At 36.1% G+C, this 18,743-nt stretch overlaps 1 protein-coding gene across 1 annotated transcript in view; it reads left to right on the top strand.

The window, feature by feature from the left end:
- Nucleotides 1-18,743, top strand: part of LOC102774295 (ephrin type-A receptor 3) — an 82,086-nt gene that overhangs the window by 189 nt on the left and 63,154 nt on the right. The window contains exons 2-5 of the mRNA XM_015566217.1: nt 2,657-2,819; nt 10,059-10,161; nt 10,833-10,900; nt 15,788-15,913. Of these exons, the coding sequence (XP_015421703.1) occupies nt 2,657-2,819; nt 10,059-10,161; nt 10,833-10,900; nt 15,788-15,913 (460 nt within the window). The remainder of the gene's footprint in view (nt 1-2,656; nt 2,820-10,058; nt 10,162-10,832; nt 10,901-15,787; nt 15,914-18,743) is intronic.

The following is an 18,743-nucleotide window of genomic DNA, read 5'->3' as shown; positions in this document are numbered from 1 at the left end:
GTTACCTACTCCTGAGCTGTGCTCTTACGAAGACTGGAACGGCATTGCTACAAAGTGGCAGTGCTTTGTTTAAATCTGTAGTTAAGTGGTACTTCTTTGACTTATAGGTAAAGAGGGGTTTAGAAATTATTGTGTAGAATATCCCCCATTCAACTTCAGTGAGTCACGGCAGAGATGATACTACCAAACTTAAGACATCTAGTTATTGGAAATGACATTTATGTCCTTCCACATCAAGACCTGTTGCTCTACCAAGTATTTCATAGTGATTCCTTAACCCTGGAGGAACTATTCCTTAGTTTATTGCCTTAAAGCATCATTACTTGACCTACACATTCACATGAATTTTATTTAATAGAAACATTGAATAACAAGACCCATGTATTATCATTGAATTGACAGAGAAAAGTTTTCTTGGCTTTGTACAAGGAAATTTGGGAGTGGCTGTGTAAGTCTGCCTCACATCATAAAATTGTGGTTCAGTAATGAAGTTGTACAAAATAGGTAGATGGTTATTTATAAGTAGAATTTAGACTCTTATATTTCATCACTTAATAGCACGTATTTCTCCCTGGTTATAAATGATTGTGAGATTTGGAAGCAAGGTGTTTTCAAACCTCATCATAAGAACTGGGTGGTTTTATAGCTACTACTATGGACACAACATTTTTGTGTATTTATGTTGCAGTTTACAAAGTATTTTAGAGTGCATATTATATAGTAGTTGACATTTATAGAAAATGTTTGCATACATTGTTTAATTTGGAACTGTCTGATAACCCTGTGAAAGTGAGAAAGCAGGCTTTTTAACAAATAAAAGAAAACTTGGAGTCAGTGAAGGTATTTGCATTTCTCACACCCTCCCTGCTAATGAACAGTAGGCCTCTGTGTTGAATCCTGGCAGCCATGACTCCTCATTAGTATGTGTTTCCCTGTTGCCTCCCTGCTTCCACATGACAATGGATTATTAAGTATGATCAATTGCACAAAAGGTACAATGTATAATTTTTTTTTGCAAATGTAGGTATTTTCTTTATTGAAGTTAACCTATTTCACAAGTATCATGCCATTCTTTTCTTACCCCCTTCTCCCCACCACTCACACCACACACAGAGAAGGTATGTCTCATTTCATTAAAAGGAATAGAGACCTAATGAACTTTACTGGGTCAAATCACAGTATAAATAAGTTATCTCCTAGTTTTCTATGATCCTGTAGGGCACGGTTAAATAGTCATCTGATCATGATGTTCTATCTTTAAAAGTGTGACAAAGCCTGTGAAAACACAGAATCTATATTATAGCTGATGCAACAAAATAAAGAGAAAAGTAATGATGTGCCTCAGTTCAGGCCCGGTAGCAGAACTACAAAGCACCCACCTTTTAGATATATGGGGCTGTTTGAAAAAATAATGAATCTAAATTCATATCTTTTGCAAATATAAAAACATTTCTGAACTTATTTTACTCTCTACAAACAAAGATTTACGCAAGGTTATTTTTAAGCAATATTAACTAGTGCAGGAAAAATAAAGTCTAAATCTGTTTTGCTATTCCCTATGCGTTCCAAAATTGGTACACTTATGTAATATTATTAAATACATATGTAAGTATTTATATCATACATACATCAATTTAAAAATAACTTCCATATATATGACACTTAGAAATATTGTAATATTTCACTCTATGAGGGCTAGTGAAAATTTTTATAACGAATGAAATAATTTTTATAAAATGAATATATTTATCTCTCTTCATTATTAAATAATCAACTCCATGTCTATCATAACCAGCATCTTTAACTAAAAGTACATGTAACCTACATACAACCTTATTTCTGCAATGTTCCATCCAGTGTTGGTTGAGGACAAGCATCATTTCGTCTCCCCCACTCCAGACCCCACCCCAGATACAGGAACGGCCCATCATGCTCAAAAACAGGCTCTCCATAAAGTGCTCAGGAGATATTAATATATGTTAGAGAACAAATGAGATTCTGTGTAAATTCATTTTTTAAACAAAGCTTGACAAAAAAAGGACTTTACTATGGATGTGTAAGGTGAACCTGTTCATGTACAATGCATTGATTCTCCTAGATGAGATTCTTTGGGAAAATATTTCTAGACTTCAACCTGAGGATTTGTGTTTCTATTAAATCACTGTGGCTTCAATACAATGCAAATACAACACAACTCAATTGATGCTGATAATGTGATTAATGTAGAGCTATACATAGAACTTTGATCTTTTTAAGTTTAATAGTTTACAATTGATAAAATTTCCTATTTGAGAATCAGTAGGACATTCTTATTAGGAACAATGCAAGGGAGCATTTTCCTCTTTGCAACGGTATTCTTCTAATCAGCCTGAAAATTTCAGCCTTATGTTTGAAGAGAACAGATTTTTGCTCAGAGATTCACTCATCGGCAAGAATGAAAACTAACTTCCCTGCTTTATGTGCAGGACACAAATTATTATATCCAAATTAGGAAACTAATGTTTTTTTCTAAAAAATGCCTTCAGAGAGTGAAATGATTATCATCTCTCTTTTATATCCCCCATGCTAAATTTTAAAATAGTTTCGAGTGGTTTACTTTTCACCACTTAATACATTGTGAAGGTTTGATTTTAACTTGATCTTTCTTACCTCAAAGCAGGAGCAAGAGACAAGTTATACCATTCTGAGGGCAAGAGGCACAAATGTTACCATCAATAGCCTCAAGCCTGACACTACTTACGTATTCCAAATCCGAGCCCGGACAGCAGCTGGATATGGGACCAACAGTCGCAAGTTTGAGTTTGAAACGAGTCCAGACTGTATGTATTACTTCAGTGTACTGTAATTGGGGGAGGGCAGATGTTCCAAAGGTGTCCGATATTTCGCTCTCACTCTCCCTACATTCTAACTAAGTGTGATGCGCTGAAAGTATACTGCTTGGGGCATTTAACAATTTGCATAGCATTGGGTTTGGGCATTTGTGTTTGTATGCACATCTGTGGTTTCTTCTTTTACAAATAAAACATATTACAATGCCGGGAATGCTTCTGGTTCCCCTATTAGTCATAAATTGTTCTTAGAGACATTAAGTAGTATGGTAACACACTTCCACTACCCATTAATACAGATATTCCAGGTTCAGTGATTGGTTGGAAAAACTTTCTGATCCATGAGGATCTTAATTTTGTTTTAATCCTTGTATTACTTGGAGAGAAAGGATTTTTAAAAATCCGATTTATGACAATTTGAACAGTCCCTTCTGTTTGACCCCAAGTTTGGCTAAAACCGATCTAAAATTTACAAACATTATTCTAATAATATTTTCATTTTATTTAAATGCATTTGCTTCATGTTAGAAGAGTTTTCTGTTAAATATATATTTACAAAAGATAAAATCATGGCTGTGGTGCTAATATAAAATGAACACAAGCTAAAATTTTATTTGACTTCATGGTACTAACGAGAGGTTAAAATTGGTTCAAAGGAAAATTTAAAGGACAGATTCACATACACATTCATACAAACATAGTTGTGTCTGTGTATAAGTAATCAGCAATATTAAACTTGATAAATCCCAAACTTGTGAATATTCTATAGGAAAATAAATGTGATTATCTCATCCACAGCACATATCAATTACATCTCTATTGAGTAAGTGTCACTGTAACTGTGATGAAAAAATCATATGCATCACTCTAAGTTCCCTTCAACTTAAATTCACAGCTGTAAAATAGCCCAGAATCAAAGGGGAACACCTTTTAGAAACAGCTTATCCAGGAAGGATGTAATAATTCCCAGCTCTCTACTGAAAGGAAGCCAAGTAATCCCTTTTGACTGTTCTAATTTGTCATTTTCCCCTGGCACCTATATTTCCTATTCTATAATTATTTTGTTTCTGACATAAAATCACATGGTTATTGGTATGCTAAAAATTTTATGCTCAAATTTTATACCTAATATAAACATTCATGATTAACAAAAAATATATATAAACACTGTTTAAGTTAATGTGCTAGACTAAATGTTTTATGGCACACTTTTTGTCAGACAATTAGGAATGCGGCTTATAATAACAAGCTGTACATTCTGCAAAGTATTGAGATTCTAGTGTTTTTAGAAGTCATTGGCTCACAGCTGAAACCTGACGATCTATTTGGAGGAGAGCTGCCATCCTGGAACACACAAATCTGTTCTCAGGCCCTCCCCTAATCCTCTTGAGATGAGATGAGCACAGAGAAACCACTCGCTGAGGATACTTGACACAAAATGCTGTAAAATACCACGGGAGTGCAAGTGAACAATGTTTAAAACAAATTACATATTTTAGGAATTGAAAATATCATTCAATTTAGCATTAGAAATTCTATATCCTTTCATAATTTTAAGAGGTGCAAAGCTAGTTTCTTGCTTTGAAATGATTATAGATTGCCTTTTATCAAGATTTGACATGGTTATTAGAATTAACAACAACAAAAGCTAGCTATATTTGATTCACCAAGAATGATCCCAAATCACAGAAATAACAAAAGCAAATGTTTTTTATATCCTGTGGTATAAATTAGGCATATTGAAGGTAGGAATGTCAGATTGCCATTAGATAAAACTTTATGTCGATGCATTATTTTGCAATATCAATCTAATCTTATATGTTCTTCATTAGCACTAACCCAATATGATAAGTACATTTGTCAAAACAATATCAATTTCTAAAATCCTAATGTAATTACATATTTACCACAGACATCGCTGTGGTTGTGTTATATATAAACTTCTTATGAGGCTTCAGTGTCTGAGACTTAAGGAATATTCCATTTTAAAACTACAGATTCTTAGGCTTTTTGACATATAAATTTTATATTTGCAGTACTTACATTGCTTGAGAGAGAGAGCAGATAAAAAGAGAATAAAATGAAAAATACTATCTTTTTAACATCTCCCTCTCCAGTTATTTTTTTAAAAAGCTGAGTCGCACAGTTTGATTTTTTAAAAAAATATATAGAAATTTATTCTTACTGCTTCACCATAGGATTCTTCCAGACTTTAAATATAGATGAGAAAAAGTGCCCATTGCTTTAAGAGGAAAAGGATAAAATCAATTCTCACTCCATTTTTTTAAAATAAAAATGATATACAGTTGACCTTTGAACAGCTTGGGGGCTAGGGGCGCCGACCACCTGTGCAGTCAAAAATGCACACATAATTTAAGTTAGTCCTTACATAGACAGATTCCAACCACAAATCAAAACTACATATTCATAAAATACTCTAAAGATTTAAGACTCTTCTTTGTTATATATTGATATTTAATAGATATAAAAAGGCCTGTGTTTAGACTTTTTTAATAGCTTGTTGTTTGCTCTGATTTTTATTTATGTTTATTTTTTAAATATATTTTTTATTGCCCTGACCGGTTTGGCTCAGTGGATAGAGCGTCAGCCTGCGGGCTGGAGGGTCCCAGGTTCGATTCTGGTCAAGTGCATGTACCTTGGTTGCGGACACATCCCCAGAAGGGGGCGTGCAGGAGGCAGCCGATCGATGTTTTTCTCTCTCATTGATGAGAGATAATCATTGATCGGCTGCCTCATGAAGGCCTCCTACTGGGGATTGAGCCTGCAATCCGGGCATGTGCCCTTGACCAGAATCAAATCGAACCTGGGACCTTTTAGTCCTCAGGCCGACACTCTAGCCACCGAGCCAAACCACCTAGGGCTTGTTTTTATTTTTAAAAATTATATGAGTTCTCATTCATAGCACAAAAAATCTTTCTTAGTTGAGTATAATATATTTTGAGCTGGAAATCAGATAACATTTTCTGAACTTGATTTATAATAAAGACACAGATGCACAGTGAAGCATATATTTTTCCAGGTGCTTAAAAATGTTTTGCTTTTTATATATCCGTGCTTTACACTTATCACCCTCCCCTAACAGATGAGGAAACTGAGACGTAGAGAAGCTAAGTAAGCTCCCCAAAGGCGCACCGCTGGTAGGGAGGGGTCTGATTCCAGAACACATACATGTATATGACAGTATAATATAGTATTTCAATAAACATTTTATTTGAACTTGTTCTGCAAGCTATTCAAATACTATTATTTCTTTTTATACACTGTCTATGACAGAGAATTTATGTTTTTTTCTGAGGTTGCATGGCTAGTAAGTGCGGTCAATGGCCCTACAACCTCCAGATTGTAAACTTCTACTGATTCAGCCCTGCTAGTTTACATACTAAGAAAAGGATGTGAAACTAAGACACAGAAAGCATAGGAAGTATCCGAGTCAAAGGACTTTCCTAGATAAAGGCAACATCCCCAAAAGCAGGAAGCGCCAACATGTTTGGGAAAACAGACAGTCCATCTGTCTGAAAACCCTCGGTGGGCAGAACCTGAATCCTCAATAAGGCATCTATGGTGATTGAATTAATCATTATTTGTAAAGTACTTACAAATGTTCCTGGTATAGTAGGTGGTGTGTGTGTGTGTGTGAGAGAGAGAGTATTTGTGTGTGTTGTGTTTAAACAGCAGTGCATAATTTGAGCATCCAAGGAATTTTAAAAGCAAAAATATGTGGAATAAAACTGAGTTTTGGAATTGGAGGATTCCATGAACATTACTATCCAAGATGAGCCCTGGGGAGAATTTAATTAGTACTCCTGAGTACTTCCCACCTCCTTTGTGTTATTTTTAATACATTGACCTGCAGCAACTTTAATCTCCGGGACCCTATTATTAAGGCAGACTGACAAAGGTAGACTGGGATCATTATATAGAGAATTCTTATATACCAACACTAGACATTCATATGTAATTTTGTAGAAGAGAGTACTTTTGCCCAGCTTTCACTGGGGAAATGCAATACTAAAAATACGTAACATTTACTAAGCACTTGCTATGTACTTGGGACAGTTCTACATAAGTGTTTTACTTTAACACTCGTTTAATCCTCACAAGATCACATTATGTCACACAGCAATTAAGTACAAATTTGGGTGTTCTGGGTCAGAAAAGTGAGCTCACAGCCACTCGATTTCAGGGAAAGAAATCAACACAATGCTACTTGAAGCAAGGAGAGCAGTTTGCTTGTGAGAAAACATATTTAAATTGAATTTCTAAGACATGTAATATTAGTTTTAACAGTATGCCACGTAAAATTATTAAACAACTCAATAACACAAATTTAATCACTTTATGCATTCAAATGTTTGCTCATCCCGGTAACAAACCATGATCTGATTTTATATGTCTCAGGGATTCATAGATTTTGAGAGCAGGTGGAGATGGTAGAGAAGTCTTAGTTTAATCCTGTCTTGGACAGAACAACAGCGACTTCTTTCTTCTATCATTTTTCCCCTTCCAGTTTTGCAACCTTTATTTTTAAAACTGACTAAAATTTACCAAATAATTCAGAACGTTCTGCTCTCTGTAATTTATAACAGTGTACAAAATAAAAAGCATGAGGTAGAGTTAAGTGTATATGTTTATAGAGCATTATTGAATCTCTAAGTTATTTTACAAATTATTCACAAATAAATAGCTAATGGGTAGGATATATCAGTCCCAGTGTTTAGGAAGCAGATGTTAAGATAGAAGTATGAGAGCTTTTTATGGGGAAACACAGATAACGGATAAAAAATCTGGAGCAGAAGTGGGCAAGCAGCGCCTCATGGAGCTCAGCCATCTGTGAAGAACTGAGGGAAAGAAGAGGGTGAGGAAGAGGAGTCTCAGACAGCAGGGCAGCTCAGAGGGATTCACCAATGTGATGGGTCGCTCCAGAGAGAAGGAGAGTGCTGCATTGGGCAGACCTGGGCTGACTCCAGTCCCCTTGCCAGGTGTAGTCACTGGAAAGCATGGCCTGTGCTGTGCATGTGGCTGCAGGGGATGCCGGAGGTGCAGCAGCTGGAGGCCGTCTGCCCACTGAGGCTTGGCATCAGGGAGATCCAAGCAAGCACTCCCAGGACTGCCACAGTGGTATAAACAATAGTCCGCTGGCAGGAGAGAATAAAGTGCGGCAACAGTTTATGTTAGGAGTGTGCATGCCATCCTACAGACTCAGAGCTCCTTTTTCAAATGCTTGCAAAACTTCTACCAGGCCATCAGCCGTGTTTCTTTATTTGCATCATTTAACCAGTCCTAGAACTGCATTATTTTAGAGAAACCTTCTAAATGTAGATTTCGATCAGGCTGAGCATAAGATATTGGCTTGCTTTCAGAGAGGTGTTGGCATTAAGATAACCAAATTTACTCTTCTAAGCTCTTCTTTTATACATCATTCATTCATTCGTTTGTAGAGTCAGCATTTACTACAAAAGAAATGGAGGTTCAAGTACGAGCAACTGAAAGGTTGTTCCAGGAACTGTGTGTATTTTCAAAAGTCTAGAATAGGACATTCATGGAGTTTGTTAGCAGACGAAGCTGGGGATTGAGACGGGGACAGACTTAATGAGCTTTACATCTTCTGCTACAGAATTTGCATTGTATCCTGAAAGCCGAAAGCCCTGCAGAAATGTTATGCATTATAATGACATAATCAAATTCATGGTTTAGAAAGAGTACTCTGGTCACCAGGTAAAGAGAAACACATGCAAATAGAAACTAATTAGGACTTTCCAATTGTAATCCAGAAGAGAAAGACAAAAACTAAGAAATCTTAAAGGCTTTGTGTTGAATTGGACACAGAACATCAGGAGAGGAAGGGGACAAGGTGACTTCATACTCATGGTCCACACCTTTGCCACCAAACGTGGCCTGCGTCACCTGCGTCAGCATCACTGGGAGCTCGTAAGAAATGCAGCCTCAGGCCCCACCCCAGCCTGAAATGGAAACTACATTTTCCTAAAGATACTTGAGTGGCTTGTTTGAACATTAAAGCTAGAAAGCATTTGTCTAGTCAAGGGTCAGTAAACTTCCTGTGAAGGCTTAGATAGTAAATATTTTAGGCTTTGTGTATATATGGTCTCTGTTGTTCTTACTCTACTGGGCTATTTATTATAGTACTAGAGGCCCGGGGATCCGGTCTAAGCCGGCAGTCAGACATCCGTCTCACAGTTCCGGGCTCTCCCACTCAGGGACCCCTCGCTCCTTACCGCCCGCCTTATCGGAGGTGGGAGAGGCTCCCACCACTGACACTGAGCTTGCCAGCAGTGAGCCTGGCTTCCTGTGGGAGCGCACTGACCACCAGGGGGCAGCTCCTGCATTGAGCATCTGCCCCCTGGTGGTCACTGCACTGCATAGCTCCTGGCCATTCTGCCATTTGGTCGATTTGCATATTAGAATTTTATTATATAGGATAAAAGCAGCCATAGACAATATACAAATAAATGAATGTCTCCGAAACAATTTTATTTATGGTCACCAACATTTAAATTTTGTAAAATGTTCAAATCACAAAATCATCTGTTTTTGACTTTTTGCAACCTTTACAAAATGTAAAACCATTCTAAGCTCCTGAGTTATACCAAAACTGATGGCTGGCCAGAATTTGCTCCTGGGTGACTTTTGCCAACACTTTGTGAGTAGATGAATGATGGGCCATTTGCAAAGGTAGAGAATACAGGGTGAGGGACAATGCATTGGTGGCATATGTTGAGGCCCATAAGACAGCTGTTTTATCGCCTTTCAAATAAATGTAGGTATTGGAGACTAAACTAGCTTAATTAGAAAGCTTTTATAATTCATTCTGAGAAATCATGTCTGTTCTCTATGTTGTTCCTCTGCTGAGCATAAGATATTTATCCGGTGTATCCATTGAATTTCTTGCCATTGAGGATAGAGAGAAGCAGTCCAGCACATTTCACACAGTAGACTCAAGTAGTATTTGATTAATGCCATTGAGACAGAATATTTAATCTTATTAATTAAAATTTTCACACAAAATTGTAGTAAATGTCTGTTTTTTCATTCTCACTGAAGAATTACTTCTATACTATACCAGACAGTAGCCATATTTCAGGTGGAAGCAGAATAAATATGACTGACTTTATCAGATTTTCCATGTAGCTTTTGGTTATGATGTGTGAATGCCTGGTCTTTTAATTTTTTTTTTTCTCTTCAATCTCACAGCTTTCTCTATCTCTGGTGAAAATAGCCAAGTAGTAATGATTGCCATTTCAGCAGCGGTAGCAATTATTCTCCTCACAGTCGTCACCTACGTTCTGATTGGAAGGTGAGTTCGCAGTCTGTTTTATAACTTACTTTTATTGTTGCTTTGCTTGCTCCCCCCAATTGCTGCTAAAGTCTGAAGTGTGCTCAGTAATGTATGTTAACAAAGCAGAATGGCTCCATTTGTGTTCTAGATCTTTCTTTTTATCCCCCTCTCCCTTCTGTTTCCTCATCTTTAGTTTTGGTTTTCTTTTTTGCATTAACTTCCGGCCTCACTCTCCAATACACACCCCGTCTCTTCTCTCTTTTGACCACATTCCTAGGTTTCACTTTCCCCCCTCACTGTTAAAATACACCCCAGATTTCCCTGACACTTTCTCACCCAGAACCGCATTAATCACTAACAATGGAGACTTTACCCTTCATTCATTCTAGCAGCAGTGGTTAAAAAAAAAATGCTATAAACACCTTCTGGGGCCATTATAAAAATTCAACTGAAGGGGTCTGCACAGTGGGAAGCAGCTCTCCGTATCTCCTCATTAGGCAGCTTCCAGGGTCCCCTGGGCAAGGGGCTTTCTATAAAGGATTTAGGAAATACAAAGTCATTAAACTTTCACTAAAGCATTTAATTGTTTAAGAAAAACGCTTTATATTTTCTGCTTTGTACATTCTGAGCATAGATAATTGTTTAAGTATATTTTCTTCCTGTGTTCTCTTCCCTCAATTTCCCTCTAGGTTCTGTGGCTATAACAAGTCAAAACATGGTGCAGATGAAAAAAGACTTCATTTTGGGAATGGACATTGTAAGTTTTAAAGTGTTACGGTGTTTTGGTTTTACCATTTCGGTTTTGGCAGTGGTTCATTTATAATTGGGTAACTTTCTCCTGACAAAGATAATTCAAAAGTAGTATTTTTTGTTGTTGGGGGGTGGGGGTGGAGGGGTGGAATGAGCAAATTAAAATTATTTTAAACAGAGAAGAAAATGCATGCCTCTACATCAGGGAATTCTTGCATGGCCAGATTTAAGCAGATTTAAGCTAAAGCGGAGGGTAACTGGGAGGTTATATTCAAATAGTGCACATGACAGGAGTCAGAACTGCAGTCAGCTTTGCGTAGCTGAAAGGCAAAGCGTATCTTCAAATTCCTTCTTACTAGTCCTTTGCTAAAATGTAAATAGGATCCTTTTTTCCGTCCTAACTGCCAGGTAAATAGAAACAACCTCTGTTTATGTGAAATGCCTCACTCCATTTTGTCAGCCAACCAGGAGAATAAACTGTTTATTTTGGAGTTACATGATATCCAATCAGTAGGAAAGCCAGCCCTTTCCCCCTATATTTTAATACCAACCAATTTAGTATTTGAAAAAATATTTTCTAAGAGAAATACTCTTTTAGAAAACAAAGTGTTTATGTCTAATAAACAGACTGCATTTTTGTTTTTTTCTGGTGAAACGAATCATCCCAAGTTCTTTGCTTTTCCAGACTATGGCTCAGTTTAATGTGGAAATTACTAATCAGTGGCCTTAATTCTCATGGGAATTAGTATGGAGACAATATTCATGCTCATGTGTTTCAAATAATCTCAATATAACTAGTGCAGTTTTGTAAACATTCCTTTCTTTGGCATTCACTATAGCCTTGCCAAATTATTTTTAAGTCAGTGTGATACTTCATTATCAGTCATTAGCTTTGCATCTAAAAATTATAGTTTTAGTTGTAACTCAATAAAAACTTGATTACCTGTTGCTAACATGCAAGAGGCATAGAGTAGCTTGAAGAAAAAAAAAAATCCAAATGTAAATTGATGTGATATTGACCCAGCACCAGAGTTTACAGAGAGCATTGTTTGTTTTGTCCTCATTGCTGTCATTATAAAATAATTCACAAAAAGAACCCACAAACTACTACCTTTCTAATATCAACATTTCATCATTCCAGATTAGTTAGGTTACAAACTCAAAAGCCCTCAAAGTGTACGTGAACAAATTACAGGATACTTGTCTAGCTTTTTCTTCCTGGTCTCTCAAAACACTGAAAATTGCCATGCTTAAGTTACTCACAACAGTTACATTCCTTTGGATTAAGTTGCTCTTAATTTGAGTTGGACAATCAATGTAAATATTGTTTTTAGAGCAAAACCATACTGATTTTGTTCTTTATATGGGAATTATAAATCTCATGAATTGAGAGCATTGATATATTCCTGTGAGCCAATTGTACGTAGGCTCTTTTATCGCTCTGATCTGTTTTAGCTGCTGGTTTTTATGGTAAAGTTTGTTGAAACTTTAATTTTCTTCAAATGCACAATATCTTTCTGATAGACAAACAAAAAAGAAATGCATTTTATCCTAGCTGCAAGGGCACAAAGTAACTTATATGCATGCCGTAAACGTTCTGCGTCTTAATACTACAGCTGGTTTATTTCAGACCATTTATTGGTATTACCTTAAAAAGCCTGAGCTATGAACTATTCCCCCCAGCCTTGTTACAAATCCCATAATATAGCTTCAAAAGGAAAGTAATGTGTTTCACCTCCTAAGATCCTGTCCCATTGCCCTCTCTGACTGAGTCTTTCTACGTTTTTGCTATCCTTAGGGCAACTCATGCTGGTAAAATGGAAATGTAAATTATTGTGTTTGCACAGAACGAGCTGTAAAGTAGTGCAGCTTAACACGTGTGCATGTGTTTATTATCTGGTTTGCTTGACACAGCCCAGTTACTCTGTATGTTGCCCTTAATTATTGGTGTGGGGGGATTACGTGCCTTGTATCCTGACTCACCTGATTCCCGGAATCTCTGGGGTCGGCAGTTAAAAATCAGCAGCCAACACTACCACAGTGAGCAAGTCATTTTACTTGAGGATGTGTGTGTGTGTGTGTGTGTGTGTGTGCATGCATATTTATATTGTTTCCCCAAATGTCATGTGGATAGAAAAGCCATATACTTCATTTTAATTCGTCAGAATGAATCAGTTGGTTTTATTTGGAAATGATTATTTAATTTTCAGATTATTTGCTATTGAGGGGTCACTCTAAAGCACAATTTCAAGGCTTTTTAAATCCAGTCATAATATTTGAGACATTGTTTCTGACCATTCATTTCATAATCTTCTTTTTAAATTCTGATGTCAGTAAATCTCTCACAAGTTTATGTCCTTAAGTTAAAACAGGTAAGATATTTGTAGTCGTTTACCAGAATAATTTTTTTTTACTTTATTTTGAATTTTTTTTCTTGGAAAAAAAGCTAGGTTTTCTTCTGATGTTACCATTTTCTTATCTTGCTATTATTATTACTAGAGAAAAATCAAAACGGATTGATCATAAATCATAGCCTCCATTTGATGTGAGTCTTTATTAAAATGTAACCTAATTGACTTAAACAAGTTCTGACACAAGGCTTTATTTCCTAACATCTCTTGGAGTGTCTATGGTTACTTTTATTGTTTTCCTTACTCCTAAGCTTTTCTTCTCATGGTATTATAGGTTTCCTTAATATGTTTTCTTGTTTTAAGGATAAAGTGTTTTAGTACCGATAATGCTAGGAGTAGTTTTAGTGTAGTAATAAATTATAGTGGACCATTATAAGAGTGACTCTGCTGTCTGTTTTTATAGGAAGCGGTAATGTTTATAATAATGGCAAAGTATGAAAACTGATCTATGAGCCCAAATTCTGTATCCAGGAAACCTCAGTGATAGTAATAATTGTGAAAATACTAATGATGGCATTTAGGGGCACTAACTACATCACAGGTACTGGAGATAGGCATTTGAGTAACAAGTATTCAAGAGCTTCCTTCTCCAAGGTCCTCCATTTGCTCCCTCCCTCTCCCATTTCTATATTGCTATCTCACAATCATCTGAAGAAGTAGTGAGGAAAATAGAGTTTTACCTCCCATCTCTTCTGGTCGCCATTTTTGGAAATAAATTTTATGTCTATAATTTTTTACTTAAACCTCTATGGAAGCTTTGCAGAAGCAAAAAGTATATGGTGTAACCACGGAATTCCTGAAGTTGTACTGTAGGTCCACACACTGATCATTTTGTAGCCAAACTGCAGTCCTGGACTCGCTGGTCTAATGTCCACTGTGCTGACCTTTCTCAGAGTGGTTGCCGTCATTGGTTCCCACACCTCTTCTGTACAAAATACACACTGACGCGAAGACATTTTTGACTATCACAGAATGTTCAGTTGCAATTTTGCCAAAAACATTCTTTCACTATAAAATGATTTTGAAAAGATAAAGTCTTATGTTCTTTGTTATTTTAGGATAAAATAATCATTTGATATTCTAATGTGATCAATGGGAATACCAATGTTATTAAAATTAAAAGAAAAACCAGTAATGTGAATTCATATACTATAGGAGTTAAATTACAATTTCCTTTAATGTTAGAGCATCTTTATGTACTTTAATAGCTCTTAAGCTTACTTTTTTAAAAACTTAATTTTCTTTCATTAAAAAGTTTATTGAACATTCCAAATTGTTTTTAATATGAGCTATTTTTCCAAATGATAGAAATATAATTAATATTAAATCAAATCCAAAATGACTTTTTTAATATCTTTTGTCTTTGCTATTTGAATTGCAGAATATCATGAAAAATTTCACATTTAGAATAATAAAATAAATTAAAAAGGGGGGTTATATTCAATAAGCTCTAATATGATTTATGTTTGGAATTTAGCTCCTTAGCACCATTATTAAGCCTGTATATAAATACTTACCTTGCCTTTAACTATGTTGAAAAGCTATACAATAAGATTTCACTTAGTTGATGCTATATTACTATATACATGCAATACCCACATTATTTACACTAATAAAAGAGAAAGATGCAAATTGACCATACCTTCATAACACCCACAAGCCGATCAGGAGTGAGTATGCAAACTAGCCCAACAAGGATGGCGGGTTAATTTGCATATGCAGGCGCTGAGAGGCTGGGGGCAGGGCGTGACACTTGCATCATCGCCATGGCAACGACGCAGGCGTGCCACACCACCCCAGCCACTCCAGCTCTGGCTGGAGCGGCAGCCAGGGGAAGAAGGAAGGCCCATTCTTGCATGAATCTTCTTGCAATGGGCCTCTAGTATATACATAAATTCACAGCTTAAAGTAGACCTAGAGTTGTTTTGGGGGATTTTGATTGTGAACATACTTTAATAAAAGCAGAATAGTATCTGAGAGAAGACATACCATTTTATATCCTTTAATTAATTTATCTGTATTACAGCACTTATCCAACCTTATGAAAATATTTATACACTTTTATTTATTGTCAGATGTGGCATTGTAATAGATACTTGGTTATGTTTGTAGAATCATAAAGGTGTTACAGGGTGTTGGTGTTTGCTCACTAATGCTACTATGAAATTACTGGACCTACACAATTTTGAACCATTTTCTCTTTAAGATCCCCCTCCTTCAAAGTTCTTTTTTCTTCTAGTGTTTTTACAGAGGAAGCTCATTGTGGTTCCTCTTTACGTTTCATTATGGGGAATATTTTTTATTAAATTGTCAGTACTTAGTCCAACCTCTCTGCTGATTTCTGTGATATCTCAGAATCAACTAGAGGTTTGGTGCATTTTATCATAATGGGGATTGTTTTTAACCAATAATGTTATAAAATTTGTTCAACAAGGTTTTTAAACCTAGCTACAATAATATTTCTTCATCTCTCCTTTAAACAGTAAAACTTCCAGGTCTCAGAACTTACGTTGATCCACATACATATGAAGACCCTACTCAAGCAGTTCATGAGTTTGCTAAGGAATTGGACGCCACCAACATATCCATTGACAAAGTTGTTGGAGCAGGTAACTACCACAGGATACCTCACTGCCAACCTACAATGTCAGTTACAAGTTTACAACTATGAATAAGACTTTTCCCTGACGCCCTGGCTGGGTCGCTCAGTTGGTTGGAGCATTGTTGCGTACACCAAAAAGCTTGTGGGGTCAGCCCACTGCCAAGGCTCATACCTAAGTTGTGGTTAGAACCCCGGTCGGCATGTTTCTCTCTCTCCCTTCCTCTCTCTCTAGAATCAGTAAACATCCTCAGATAAAGATTACAAAAAGGGAAAAAAAGAATTGTCCCTGAAATCGCTCAGGTTCTCAGGTTTACAGTTATGAGTATGTGAAACACAAAGTTTATTCTTGTATTAATATTTATTAATTATTGCATTATTTTTATACAAACAATTGTAAACCCACTTTTGCTCCACCTGTATATTACTATGAAAAGGAACATTTTCTGACTTAATGATCAAAGGCAAGCAACAAATAAATGGAGTATTTAATGGAATGTAGTGATTTCAAAGGTGCCAGACCTACAGTCTCACAGACCACAGGCCAGCTTTTTATTTATTGAATTTCAGAGGCGGCAGCAGCAACAGCTCAGTCTTCCCAAGGCTACGCTGATCATGTGTCACAAAGACCATTAAGCTAAACAGGGATAACAGGATAAAGTGTGTTTTACTTTAAGCCCACTAAGTGGAATTTGGGATTTGTAGAAAAAAGGTAATTTTAGAATCCTCTTCAGAATTTTAAAAAATAGACAACACAGAATAATATCATAAATGAAACATTCTAAAACACAAATTTCATGACAATTAGTTTGAGTAGTTTAAATGTGAAGTGCTCCATTTTAATGATTGCCTATAACTTCATAAACTATTAATTTATTTGTGTCAAAGCTTGTTTTCATATAGAAATATCTTTTTCTAAACAGTAATTTTGCTGTACCATAAATTCATAAATACCCTTCAAGTGATTATTAACAGCTGTTGCATATTTTTAACAAAATTATAGAAAGTTATTAAATAACTATTTTACACACTGAGACATAACATATGAACATCCATAGTACACGCAGTGTGAATTTGAACAAAACTACTACTCCAAAATAAAAATAAACAATAATGTGCATTTATAGTTTTATACCATCATCTCATTCTTCAATATTGGTCTAAAAAGAAAACCTCACAAACTAGTTATTTTGATGTGGGAAATAGAAAGACTGAAAAATTAGCTTATTGAATTATCCATAATACATCAGAACACATTTTCTGTAGTAGTATATTTATGACTGATGATTCTTTATACAAATGGGCATCTAATGTCTTATGCTGTTTTTTTTTTTTTTATATATATACACCAAAGCAGTATTTAGAACTCAAGCAGTATTTCCTATTATCCAGGAAAATCAGAGTAATTCACATTATCTAAAGAGAATGATAATTTACTAAATTTTCTCTACTAGAAGGAGATTTGAGGTGGTGAACACACAATGCAATATACAGATGATGTATTATAAAATTGTAAAAAAATTATCTTCTAATTTGCTCAATGTTGTATCATCTTAAACATCACATGTGTAGGCAATATTAAAATATTCATCTAATGCCTGGCCAGCATTGCTCAGTTGGTTAAGCATCTCCCCATGCATCAGGAGGTTGAAGGTCTGATCCCACCTCAGGACACATGGCCAGGTTGTGGGCCTGATCCTGGATGGAGGACGAGCAGGAGATAGCTGATTGATGTTCTCTCATGGATGTCTCTATCGCTCCCTCTCCCTTCCTCTCTATGAAATCAATAGTACATATGAAAACATTCAGCTAGTGATTCATAATAACAAACTAGAGTGACTTCTTTTCATAGTCTAAGATGTAAGAATGAACATATTCACCATACGTCTTATCCAGTTACAAGAGTTCTATAGTGATTACTCTTTTATTTGTGCAGTTCTGCTTCCTGTACTGCTCTATGGTGCAGAGGCTTCTGATCATTGTTTAATGTTGCAGGAGAGTGCAGTCTTCTCCACCATGGAAGCTGCAGTAGCATATGCAACACAAATGCTTTGAGTGCTCAACTGGCAGGAGGAAAAACCCACTCTTCTAGGCCAAGGTCCAAGGTCCGGAAAGCCAGACAGACACATTAGCAGTGGTTCTCAACCTTCTGGCCCTTTAAATATAGTTCCTCATGTTGTGACCCCAACCATAAAATTATTTTCGTTGCTACTTCATAACTTTAATTTTGCTACTGTTATGAATCATAATGTAAATATCTGATATGCAGGATGGTCTTAGGCGATCCCTGTGAAAGGGTCATTCGACCTCCAAAGGCGTCACGACCCACAGGTTGAGAACCGCTGCATTAGGGCATTGAAATCTGAGACCCTCCACATAAGTTAAAGCTTACATATGCAGAAGCTATTCAAAAAGCCAGGGATCTATTTCACAGGGGTGTGAGACAAAGCACACTCATTAAAAATGGTATCTGATAAATGAGATAAAGGAAAAGCCTACTTATACTAATTCAGTAATCCCTAATTAAAGATTAGGACAGACCCTCTTTTTTTTTTTTCTCTTCAAACATATTTGTAAAGAAATTAGACATACGCCCCATTTTCAGGATTATTCAGTCAGTTGTCACATTAATGGCAACAAAGCAATGCCTATTTAGTTTGCAAATGGGTATATCTTCAAAGTCAGTTATGCTTGTCCTGGGAGACCTCAGTGTAAAGGCTCAGCATTACCAATTACATTATAAATTATGAAATCAAGATTTTGAAATATTTTGTTGTAAAATTTTAAATATCTACAAGAATAGATGAAAATGTGCAAGAGTATAATGAACTATCATACAC

This window comes from Myotis davidii, unplaced genomic scaffold (assembly GCF_000327345.1).
Source record: "Myotis davidii unplaced genomic scaffold, ASM32734v1 scaffold482, whole genome shotgun sequence".
NCBI classification, from domain to species: domain Eukaryota; kingdom Metazoa; phylum Chordata; class Mammalia; order Chiroptera; family Vespertilionidae; genus Myotis; species Myotis davidii.
The sequence above is the reverse complement of the archived record's forward strand: the minus strand, read 5'-3'. Positions and strand labels throughout refer to the sequence as shown.